The 12377-nt window shown below is 46.5% G+C and overlaps 1 protein-coding gene across 3 annotated transcripts in view; it reads left to right on the top strand.

Annotated features, from left to right (window-relative positions):
• Positions 1–12377, top strand: part of ETS1 (ETS proto-oncogene 1, transcription factor) — a 131127-nt gene that overhangs the window by 107000 nt on the left and 11750 nt on the right. For all 3 annotated transcript variants that reach the window (XM_007463629.1, XM_007463628.1, XM_007463630.1), the window contains one exon: positions 3716–3976. In XM_007463629.1, the coding sequence (XP_007463691.1) occupies positions 3716–3976 (261 nt within the window). The remainder of the gene's footprint in view (positions 1–3715; positions 3977–12377) is intronic.

The following is a 12377-nucleotide window of genomic DNA, read 5'->3' as shown; positions in this document are numbered from 1 at the left end:
AGGCGGCCAGAGGCTTCCAGAAGAAGGTACTCTTATTGCCATGACTGTTATGACAATGATAAAATATTCAGTGACAGTGAAATAAGTGGTTCAAAATAGAGCTGGCTGACTTTATAAAGCAAAAAAGGTTAAATACACCCAATTTTTAAGATCAGGACATAAACATTCAGAGGCACGGCTCACCTAGTGAAGTGTCCAGATCATTTTGTTTCTGACAAAAGTGCCGTCCATCGTAAAGAGGGACTTGTTCATCCAGGAAGAGCTAGCTGATTTCTAACAAGTTGAAAAAGATGACTATTCTGATGGATAAATGGGAGAGAATTACAGACAGGAAGAGGACAGGAGAAAGCCCGAGCGATGCTTGCGAGGCCTTCGGTCACGGAAGTCGGGCCTGGCTGCCTCGTGGTGATTTCTGCTCAGTGATGACCCTGCTCCCTACCCTAAGGCCCCAAAGGCCTCACGGGCCGCACACATTGTCATCTCGTTTGAGTGTTCAGGTTCCTACTTCCTCCCAGCAGGCCTCGAGATGACCAGCAAGCCTGCAGAGGGAAAGTCCCCAGCAAAACCGGAACCTGTAATCTGCCTTCTTGCAGCCCCGGGGTGTTTGTGTTTCAGACAGAAGGGGATGGGTGGGACCAGCTTTGCCTTCCCCTTTCTTCTTTATTTTTGGATGCCGGTCTATTTAAATACTTACACATATGTGTACCTTTTTTCTCAGGCGGGTCACAGCAACAGAGTGCCTTTCTTTCTCACGGGGCTTCCTGTGCGTGTGTGATGAGGCTGAGTGTGCGTGGGGACTCAGCCGTGGTGTCACTCTGGGCAGATCTGCTGCCAGGTCATTTTCCAGTTGCGTCTGGCTTTGCATTTGTGCAATTCCCCCTTCTCCCTCTCCTTCTCTTGGTTTTTGGTTTTGGTCCCCACCCGCCCTGCGACCCCAAGTGAATCCCGATGGACCAGACGGTGACCTGTACAAAGGGACAGGAGGGCTATCTCCCTCACTCGCACCAAGCTTCACACCACACAGACTTGAAGGGGAGACCGGTCTGTTCACGGTTGCTTCTGGCGAGTTAGAAGTGCCGCAAACAGGATGTATTCTAGGGGCTGATTGGCTCTGACATGGTAGGATCGGTCTAGACTGAAAGCATCACTGTGAGCTGCTTATTATCAACAGTCATCGTAGTGTTCGTGTACTGCACTAGGGTATACAGAGTGCTTCGATGTTCCACTTCTTTGGACTCGGAGAGCTGTCTTCTTTGTGCTAGTCTGTTCAGTGGGCTGCCGTTGTCCTCCCCAACCTGCTGTTCTGAGTGCTCCGAGGTCTGTGTGGTGGAATAGCTTTGGAAGGACCTCGCTGAGACATTTCTCAGGAAAGCCAGCTGATGGATGGCGTGGAGGACATGAGCTTCCCTGCGTGAGCACAGTAGCCTAACCGAGTGTCTAATCCAGTTGGAGTCAACCCATTTTGGGAGAAAATACCCGTAAATGATGGTTCCCAGCTCCAGGATTGTGAAAGAGCTTTAATGAAAGTAGCCTACTGCTATAAACTGCAACTCTCCACAGACTTGCATTCGGCTCATGTTTGAGAGGCTGCCAGAGAGTGGTTCTGGCCTCATTTAGTGCCCTTGCTTATTGGGACTCCTTGGAAGCTCAGCTGTCTTGCATGTGAAAATTCCAGTCTCTGTGCCCTCCAAATATAAAAATGACTGAGAGAATCATCTCAGGGACATTTGAGTATAAATACAGCCTCAACATCGGTGACTTTGTGGGAGTATTCTTCATGAAAATATAAACTTTCTTTCTTAGGTTTTTAGTATGTATAAGATGGATAGCTGGTGTGAGCAAGTACCTTTTTATGAGAGACCACAAAATTTCCTGTTCTGTTGAAAAGAAGCTGTTGCATTCTTGGTTGGGGGCTGTTTTCTTGAGTCTTTTAATGTGAATTTCTGGAAGGGACAGTCCCTTCTTTTTTTATTTTTAAAATATTTGTATTAGAGTAGAGTTGATTTACAATGTTGTGTTAGTTTCAGGTGTACAGCAAAGTGAATCAGTTATAGGTATACCTATATACCCTCTTTTTCAGATTCTTTTCCCATGTAGGTCATTACAGAGTAGTGAGTAGATAATAAGAATAAAAAGTTGCAAATATGACAGTGGACTGGGTAGGCGGGGCCAATACTTCCATGAAGCTCTTCCATGTACCTTCTGGGGATTACCCTTCTTTGAATGAGTGACTGGAAGAAGGAATGAGATGAAGCAGATAAATAACTATGCTTCTGTTCCAAGCAGTATTGGAGGGGTTAAGAGGTTCAGGAAATCTACAAGGGGAGATTATGCAAAAATTACATATGTAACTGAGTATCTTTTATCTGGGGTTAAAAAAGTTTTTTGGGGGGAAGCAATGTATCTTCCTTCTTAATTACTGTATATTTAATTTTGGTTTGGACACCAAGATTAAATATTTGAATTTCACTGGTTTAACGAATTCCCTCTGTTATGAAGGGGAGAATACACCAGAAGCATATTAGTAATTCGTTGTGTATGCCAGCCCTTATTCTGGGATTGAAATTTCATGGTAGACCAGCCAGCCCTGACTCACAGGTATTTCTGCATACACGTTTGTCACATTTGCTGAAGTGGCCATTTAATCTCCCATGATTTAATTTAGGTTGCCTGGATAGTATCTGGAAATAAAACATAAAAAAATATGCCTGTGAGCCTTTTCAGTAGTTAGATGCATTTATTTTTGTCCCCCACCCCCCATTTTGTTAGGCTCCTTTTTAATGGCATTTTCGCCAGTGGAAATTTCTCTAGCAGCTATTATGCAATCATAGCAGCTGTTTATAACCTGGTTTGGGAAATTAATGAACTTGCATGATCTTGTGGTCAGTTAAGAATGCCTTAAGCAACTCATACAGTAAAGGATTTCTGACATTGCTATGGACCTTAACTCTTTAATCAACTTCTTTGTTTTTTATTGCCTACATTTCCCTAATAAAGTACAAATTTCAAGTACAAAGCTGCACTTGGAGAGGATAAAGAATATGGATTTCTATTTAGAAGAGTGATAGTGTTTTCTCTTTTTAACCTCCTGGAAAAAGCATCTCATAACTTCTTTCTCTGTTTGAGAAGGCATAGAGGCAGTACTGCATTTATTTCATTTTACAAGAGTATTTGGAAAAAAGGCTAAAAAATAATATTTTAGTTCCAAGGTCAAGGAAGGTCAATCTGCTCTTAGTCTAATGGAATTTTTTTTTCTCATGACCAGAATATTTTGCCAAATGGGGCCTTTTGAAATCGTCTCCCTGGCTTGAGTTAGGATAGGGAAGGAATTGAGCCTGACACTGCTCAGATTTCTTCATCTACTCATTGGGGTCTAATTCGTCAGCCAGGAATCCCATCATAGCAGACATGATTCTCAGCCTGTAGATTTCTGGCTCTGGAATTCTTGCGGTCCCAAACACTGCTGTCTCCCTCTGGCAGATGGAAGCTGCGCCCGACTCTGAATCTCTGTCCTAGGGGCTCTGGAGCAAGACGAGACCACGCAGGGGGCTCGCATACTGGGCCCAGGCAGTCCCTCCTCCCCAGAGCAAACCCACGCACCTCCATCCCCACCGGCCACTCCCTCCATCCGTCCTGCGCATCCTCACAGAGAGGATTTCACAGTGTCTCTTCCCATCCCTCCTCCCTGCCCTCCTCCCACCTCCTCTTCCTCCAGGCAAGCTCGGGGGCCAGGACTCCTTTGAGAGCATAGAGAGCTACGATAGCTGCGACCGCCTCACGCAGTCCTGGAGCAGCCAGTCATCCTTCAACAGCCTGCAGCGCGTCCCGTCCTACGACAGCTTCGACTCAGAGGACTACCCAGCCGCCCTGCCCAACCACAAGCCCAAGGGCACCTTCAAAGACTATGTGCGTGACCGTGCTGACCTCAACAAGGACAAGCCTGTCATCCCTGCTGCGGCCCTGGCTGGCTACACAGGTAGGCGCCTGCCCCGCCTCCTGCTCGCTGAGGGTGGGCTCCCTGGAAGCTTCTGTGCACATTCCCAGCCCCTGAAGTCAGCCTCTTTCTTTCTAGGGGGGTGGGGAGAATTAGACTCCGAGAGGTTGGGTTAGCCTCTCAAGCCACTCTGTGAATAGCCATTGGGTTTTGGAAGCAAGCAGTGTCATTCTATCCCAAGGGATCCTTTCCAAGATTGGTAGGGAAAACTGATATTTTGGATATTTACCCCTAGCTGGGAGAAGGGAACTCTGTTGATTTGGTGTTTCTGGAACCTCTGCCTTGTGGTCTAGCATCAGAGGACTTCTCGCCTGCTCTTGGGAGGTCTCTCTAAACCCAAAACCAGCAGTGGCATCTCTCAAAGCCATCACTGAATGGCCTACACCCTGGACTCATCTGCAGTAGAATCCTCATTATTTGGCTGGTCTCTCCAATGGGAAAAGTGCCCTCAGTCACCGGACACTCTGGCCGGGTCCTGCCCTATACAGGAAACCTTTCTTGTCACTTAGCTTTATTGTTGATTTTTTTCCAGGAGTGAAAGTTGTAGTAGTGGTGAACGAAGAAAGATCACAGAGAAAGGAAGATGTATGTGGAGAGTCTGGGCTTTGATTGAGAATCTGGTAATAGAGCAAAATGATTCATTGCCCAAGCAAGGTGTGGCCCATAGGCTGTCTAGCTTTGGAAGGGTTTGGAGAGTGTATCTGACAGCTGTCCAAGGAGCAGGCGCATGTTAATGATCAGACCCTTTCTGTAAGATTGTCGTGTTTTGTAAGCATTAGAAATGGTGTCGCGAGCAGAGCTTATTTTAAGCTTGGAATGACACAGCTGTGATCTTGCCCTCTCTTCTCTTACAGTTTATCCGCCCTGGATAGGTCACTGGTGGGGGCCCTTTGTATGGATGAAGACAGACAGCAAAATCTGCGTTTCTAGTGACGTGTCTGTCTGATCTGAAGAGTGTGCTGGATCCCTGTTCTTGTGTGAGGGAAATCTCAGGTCTTTACTAGGAAAGCCAGCTGACCTTTGAGAACAGCTCACGTGCTTAGAAAAGTTCCTCCTCCTTCAAGGATCAGGGGTGTGTGTGTGTCTTCTACGTTGTACTCTTCCAGCTCCCCATGCGGTTCCGTGCACAGATAGGTGCTCAGGAGTCAGGTCTGGATTTTGAGGTAGCGACAAGGTCTGTATATAGAGTCATGGGCCAGAAAGGAGCTTAAAGGTTCCCTACTTTTATCTTGCTGCAGTGTTCCCCAAGTCCTTGCTGGGACATCACGAGTAAATGGGAACTTGCTGCTTTGCCAGGGAGTTCCTTCCCATCTTGGGCAGCAGACAATGAAAGTTTGCCCTTTTCCATTAATGACACCTGGAATAAGGGAAGTATATAAAGTCTCTTTCAGTATGCACAGGAGTGCTGGCTCCTGTGATAACTCTTAGGTGTTGTAAGAACTGGACTCCAGTTGGATACACTGATGAAGGAGGAGAGAAGTGCTGCTTAATCAGGAGGAGAGGCCGGGGCAGCTGTGAAACGACTCTGGGCCCTGGAGGTGGCAGACATCTGTAAGCGGCGGTGCTTGCTTCTGTTTTTGTGGCGCAGGTTACACTCGGCGCTGTCATTTGCCCAAGTGTGAAGGCCACCTCTTCTCCTTCTGCCCTAGCTTCCAGGACCAAATCCTCGGCTTAGTTTCTCCTTATTAAAGGTCCTGCCTTAGTCCCTCTGGCATAATCTCCACCATAACCACCATTACCAGGCACGATTATAATTTTCTCCCATATGACAGTTTTCATCATTCTCTCTTAGCTTGGTGTACAATTCTGAGAATTTTGCTAGTTAAGGCGATTTTGTGGATAATGATATTAAATAAGCTGACTTTTAAGTTCTAAAGTTTGGGTTCTGGCCAAAGAGAGTCTTACGATTTAGGTCATCAGCCTTCATGGGAAAAGATTCTGTTAAGGATTCATGGCTACACTACAGAAAGTCTAGAAGTTTCTAGAAATGGTGAAAGCCTCATCTCCACCTCAGATAGAAACTCCTCTGCAAGGGGTCTATATATTAGTTATTGGATTTCCTAGATGGGAGAAGCTTGCAGAGCTAATAGTCTACGAGAGTGATTTAAAGGGTTTTGACTAAGATGATCTCAGTACCTTGGCAAGAATTATCTGAGAGTTGGGAATCTCTCCACGTGTCCCAGTTTCAAGAAGAGAAGGAAAAGGACGAATTGGAAATTTTAAGAACGAGGGATGAGTGTGAAGTACAAATTAGGGACATGAACTTGCCATCAAGAGGGCCAACACCAAAATGCCGCCCGTGAGGCTCCTCTGGCAATCCTAACCCAGAGCCAAACAGATGAGAACCTCAAAAGCTCTTTTCAGGACAAATACAGGAATGTCCTGGAGCTGTGAGTTATGTTTGATGTCATCCCTTATTTGGATAGATTATTTTTAATGGGTGCCCCTCCCTCCCTCTCTCCCTCCCTCTCTTTTCCTCTCTCTTTCTCTATCTCTATCTCTGTCTCTGTCTCTATCACTATCTCTTTCTTTCTAGGGGAATAAAACTAATTCAGTGAATGGAAGCAAAGAGAGGATGATTATCAGTTAGAGATCTCAAAAATTCAAGTAGTCATTTGAACTAAAAAACATTTTTTTAAGTATCTTGCCATTCAGTTGTTTCTTCTTTATAACTGGGGATTTAACTTTTCAAACCATCTCAAATGGAGGTGCAAACAATAGCCCAGAAAACAGAAGTCCTCTGTGCTCCTCCCAGCGCTAACACACTGTGTGATTTCAGGCAAATTTACCTTGTACCCTCTTCTACTTTTAGTGAAATGGAAGTGTCCCTCCCTCTCTTGGTGGTAGGAGATCTGTGAAAATGTAATTGAACTAACTCAATTAACGAGACAAATGAGTGCTAGACTTGGTGCTAGACGCAGGGGAGAGAGCTCACTCGTAACAAATCAATTATTTCAGCAAATCTGAGCCCATGTTGAGTGCAGACAAGTGTTCGTAGCTTTGGAAGGTTCACTATCTTGACGAATTCAAGACATTGTCATTGTCCTTAGACTTGAACTGGATTTTCGTATTGCTGTGGTCTGATGAAGGTCAGGAATTTGTTAGGCATGTCGGGAGTGGTCCAGATTTGGGTGGCTTTTCTTCCTGTGTTCAGTGCCTGGTGGACTTCTCCTGTCCGCAGTGCAAACTATATCTTGCCCCTCATTGTGACCCCTTATCATTTCACATACATCCTAGGGAACGGGGAAGGGGGATGGAACATGCTTACTCAGCCCCCTCCACCACATGGGGAGCGTGTAGTGACTGGAGTTTTTATAAATGGATCTCTGAGTCTATGCAGACATGCTAAGATGAGCTGAAGTTTGGAAAAGTACTTTGGAAAGTGCAAATCATTGTATAAGTGTTGGCAAGACTTTTCATTGCTCATAAATGTCACACCTATTTTCTATCTCAAGTTCTGAGTTTTTTTTTTTTTTTTTTTTTTTTAATCTGTCTCCTTAAAATTTGACTAACTCCAGAGTATGTGTGGCCACACGGTAGGAGCACGTGTACATCACTTTTACATCACTATGACTTGGCTTGAACTAAGGGATGTATGTATAGATTCCCTGTGCTGGGGTGTGAATCCGTTCTCCTGCCAGTGCAGTAGGAGCCTAGGTCTCTGTTCATCTCACTCTCAAAGGAATACATTTAACTTCTTCTGATGCTGTCTTAGTTTCGGCACTGTAAGTGTGGAAATCAGTTAGAAACTGAATTTTCACATTCTCTTGCACAGTTGCATTCTTCCTCGCAAGATAAGAAAATTGCATCAACCTTCACTGGGCTCCCATGGCAACTTGTTAAATTAGGTCAAGATGTGTGAGCAGATAACATGGCTTGAAAGCCTGCCTGTTAGCAGAGTTAAGAATACATCAAATGCAGTGCTGGCTTCCGCCAAGAATGCACCTTCTTACCTTACTGGGACTGCTTTTGGTTATCAAACTGATACGATCAGAGAGCTCCATTTTCTTTTGTTCGAAGATACATTATGAACCCCATCTGATTACAAAACAAACTGAGAGAAGTGGCCTGGTGTTTTCTATGTATTTGACGGACCTAAACAAAAAGCTTTCTAGATCCTTGACACACATGGGCATCTCTGATTTTTTTTTTTTTTTCCATTTCAGCAGGTGTAGAATAATGCATTGGATTGTCAAAGAGTATCTTCCCTTCCTCTCTGTCCCTCCAGGCCCCTTTTATCAATGATGAAACTGAGGCACCAAAAAGGACTTATTCCAGGCCTTCTGCAGGAAGGTAGCTCTTGAATTGAACCTTAAGTGCCAGATGTCTCACCTGAGTACGAACTCTTTCTCCCTCTTAAAGAATGAGAACACTCATTGGTTATCTCAGTTGCTCCCATGGAGTAGATTAAGAGTCTTGTCTCTTGCTTGTCACTAATTCACACTGTGTGTTGGTGCGGGGGAGGGGGGAGGGGGGTCTTGGGGGCAGGAGGGAGTGGAGCTATTGGTCTGTAAATCAGCTTTATAGAACTTCACTCCAGACTGCCAGACTTTTGTGGCTACAAATAAGGATTCCTTTCCTATCACTTCTGCAGTTGGTATGGAGCAGGCCTGCTGGTAACTGTCGTGTTGTCGTTGTCTAGGAGAAGCCCCAGCTTTGTGTTGTGATTGTTGATGAAGTGGTGAGGGTCTCTTCTTTATCCTGGAGCCTGAGAAAAGCTAAGCCCAAAGCTAGTCAGTAACTATAACGAAAGTATGTTTTACCATGCTGGGCAGATTTGTGAATAGTTGATCCCTCAGTCTCCTAAAGGCTCGATATGGGACTGTCAGGAATTCAACTTGCAAATATTTTTGCGTGAGGCATCACACGAAGCCGTACCAGCCTTGTAGAAATAGAAGCCCTAGGTGTTCCCCTGTTGCTTTTGGCCTGAGATAAACCTGCTTCTTGCTATTTTGTAGATAAATTAGAGCTCGTCCACCGTCACACAATAACACAGTCCCTGGGCCATGCCCAGAACCTGGGGGATCTGACTGGTCACTGAGTTTTAGGGTTCAGGAACCTAAAGCTACTGCTAAAACAATGTATTTGAAAATAAACAACATTCCTGCAGAAAGAAGTGCTTCAAAGCCCTTCAGTTCAGAATGAAACCTGAGATTGGATAGCATTTCCTGAAATCACAGTTTTCTGACGGAAAGCTGGATTACAAAATCATCCCAGCGTCCTCAGGTACAAACAACCACCGAGGAAGCTTCTGGTGTGAGCCTAAGTCACTGACGAGGAAGGGGGGTGGTACATCACCGGAGCGGAGTAGTGCAGTGTGAATTTGTGCAGAAGATTCTAATGCTAGTCTACAGGTGGGTATGTTATTAGGAACAGCTTGGAGTTTTATAATTGGGGGAGGGTGGTTATTCCCTGAGCCAAGCTCTGCAATATAGTCTTTCCATGTCCCTGCTGTTGCGATAAGGGTCTGAATTGACTAAAGTCAAGAAGAACCAGCTCGCTGACATGAGTGTAGAACTCTGGTGCCTGTTTTGTGCAGTACTGCCTATTACAAGGGCCCTGAGGTTCTTGGCCCAGGCAAGGCTGGGCCTGGCCTCAGGCTTACAGGAAGCGTCACAGTCTTGGTGTAGACCATCCTTGGGCAGCACCTGGGTGGCTGGGAAGAAAAGAGCTTGGCAGTGAGAAAGGCAGACGGAGCATCTTCCCTTTCCTCCTCACAGGCCCCTGTGAGTAGCAGGCTGTAGGAAGCCAGACAGACCCCCTGAGCCTAAATGGAGGCTTGCTGCCAGAAGCCGGGGGGACTCTGATTCTCTGTGCTGTGTTTGGCGCTGGGTCCTAAGTGGGTGTGTGGAGTGCATTTGGGATCTCACTGGAGTAACGGGTTAACATGCTGCTCAGTTATGAGGCTGCTGGGGAAATACTTTGGAGCCTGGGGAAGGAGAACTCCCTGGCAGCTCTGGGCTGGAGGGGGAGGGGTGGGCAGAAGCCCCTTGGTGTTGCCTGCGTGGACGTTCCACTGCTTCCGCCTCCTGACTGGTTCGCTTTGGGACCGTTTTTCTTAATCATCTGCCACCCGTGGAAAAGATCACACGGTGGGAGGATTTGGCCTCACTGTTCATTTTCTTCTTCTAACTGGCTTCGAAAATATGGTCAGGGAGGTTCCCTGTTTCCGTCAGTTGCCCTTGAAGACCGCAGCTGGCTGAGCCACCCTGGGGTCTGGACGCAGTTACGGTAGCTCCGGCGGCTGCCTTTGGGGCAGAGAGGCCCCTTCATACTTTACAAAACAGAATCTCAGACCCTGGTGTTCCAACTCTCTGAGGCCTGTGGGTGCCTGGATTAGGAGGCAGGAAACTTACACGATGACACATCTTTTCTGGGGACCCAGTCCCCCAGCTTTAAAGGAGTCTTTGAGTCTCCCATTTTGGGGGTCACTGTTTCTTTAACAAAATCTAACTCCAAGTGGTGGAACTGGGTGGTGACAGTTCTGGAATTCCACTCTGTCTCCACTTTGAAACTCCACCTTTTTGTCTTTGAAGTCAGATGTTTCCACTGAACAAAATTCAGCCAGTGTGTTGCCGAGGCATCCACACAGGTCCTGTCGGCCTTGAACAGCTGGCCTGGAAACTCCCGCAGCCTCTGCTGGGAAGGGCTCTGTTCGATTTCGCCCCTTGGCATCTCCTGGTTCCCTGGATGCCTTTGCCGCTCTGAACACTGATTGACCAGTGGTTCCTTGGCGTGGAGACTCCATTCAAGAGGTGCTACAGTTGACCCTTGAACACCACGGGGGTGAAGGGGCGCTGACTCCCACACAGTCAGAAATCCGAGTATAATCCCCAAACTTAACTACTAGCCTACTGTTGACCTGCTAACATAAACAGTCGATTTACGCATATTTTGTCTGTTCTATGTACATCTGCGTATATTTTATGCATTCATGGCATACCTAACTTTTTTCTTAGTTTTTCCATATTTCTAGGCTATGCGGTTTGTCTGAGTTTTTCTCAAATTGTTGCAAATCTACAAAAAAATTTTCCAATGTATTTATAAAGAAAAAATCCATGTATAGATGGACCCATGAAGTTCAAACCCCTGTTGTTCTAGGGCCTCTCTGTATATCCCTCCCTCTTCCTCCTAACGTGACTATCATGTGATGCTTACAGATAGGATGGTTATCAGCACCCCGTCTGTCACTTTTATGCCTTCAGACTTAAATCCAGGTTAAGCACATGACAGGAGACCATACAGGCTGTTTGACCACTGGGTATGTTACAGAGACTTCATCGTGGTGGTGTTAAGAGTATGGACTCTGGAGCCAGGCAGCCTGAGTGTGTCTTGGCTTTGCCACTGACCAGCTGCGTGACTGTGGGCAAGCTGACATCTCTGTGCCTCAGTTTTCTCACCTGCAAAGTGGTCATAATAGGAGTTCCTATCTCCTAGGATTATTGTGAGAATTGCATGAATAGCTTATGGAAAGCACCCAGCACAGTGCTAGGTCCACAGGAAGCACCCTCTAGGTGCTCGTTGTTACCACTGTTTCGTAGTATTCTCCAGACCTTCTGTCCTTCAATACAGTTCTACATTCTTCGAGGTCAGGGGATGATGGATTTGACTTACAGAATTCCAGTAATTCCGGGCAGTGTCTTGGGGGCACAGCCAATATTTCATATCAGATTAGGTCCCTTCAGCTATTCAGCTCAACCCACATGTGTGTTGAGCTCCTACTATGTGCTAGACTCTTTCATACGCATTCTTTTTTTTTTTTTAACTGTCTCCAATGACCACATGAGGAAAAATCTGTTATCCTCATTGTACAAAGGAGGGAACTGAGGTTCAGAGGGGAAAGAAGTCTACAGCCCAAAGTCACACGGCAAACAACAAAGGAGAGGCCTTTCACAGGTTTTCACAATGTCAGGCAATTTGTAGGAAAATATCCAACGTTAGTAACATGTTAGTTTGGGTCTGCAGATGCCAAGGCATGATTAGACTCCGGGGAGAACGTCTGAAGGACACAGTGGGAAGAGGAAGAAAGGGCAGGGGAGGCTTCAGGCTGTGCCGCAGGTCGGAAGATTTGTAGGAAGAGCCTCCAACTGCAGCTCGATTCCAAGAGAGGTGCGGCCAGGCTGATGGGAATCCTCCATCAAAGTTGCCCAGTCGGGGAGCTCTCTGTCTTGCAGGAATGGCCTCATGTGCCCTCTGTGCCATCCCTGGCTGGAGCAGCCTCAGGAAGCCTGACCCTGGTGGGGACAGGGTGGATGGGGTCACGTATGCTGCCTGTGGCCAGAGGGCCCAGCAGCATGTGGTCATGGCCCCATTATCCCTGACTGATCAGCGTGGTGTCTGGCTGGTCGTACAGCAGGACTCTAGACCATGGTCCCGACGCTCT

The sequence above is a fragment of the Lipotes vexillifer genome, unplaced genomic scaffold (genome assembly GCF_000442215.2).
Source record: "Lipotes vexillifer unplaced genomic scaffold, Lipotes_vexillifer_v1.1 scaffold442, whole genome shotgun sequence".
In the NCBI taxonomy this organism is placed as follows: Eukaryota; Metazoa; Chordata; class Mammalia; order Artiodactyla; family Lipotidae; genus Lipotes; species Lipotes vexillifer.
The sequence above is the reverse complement of the archived record's forward strand: the minus strand, read 5'-3'. Positions and strand labels throughout refer to the sequence as shown.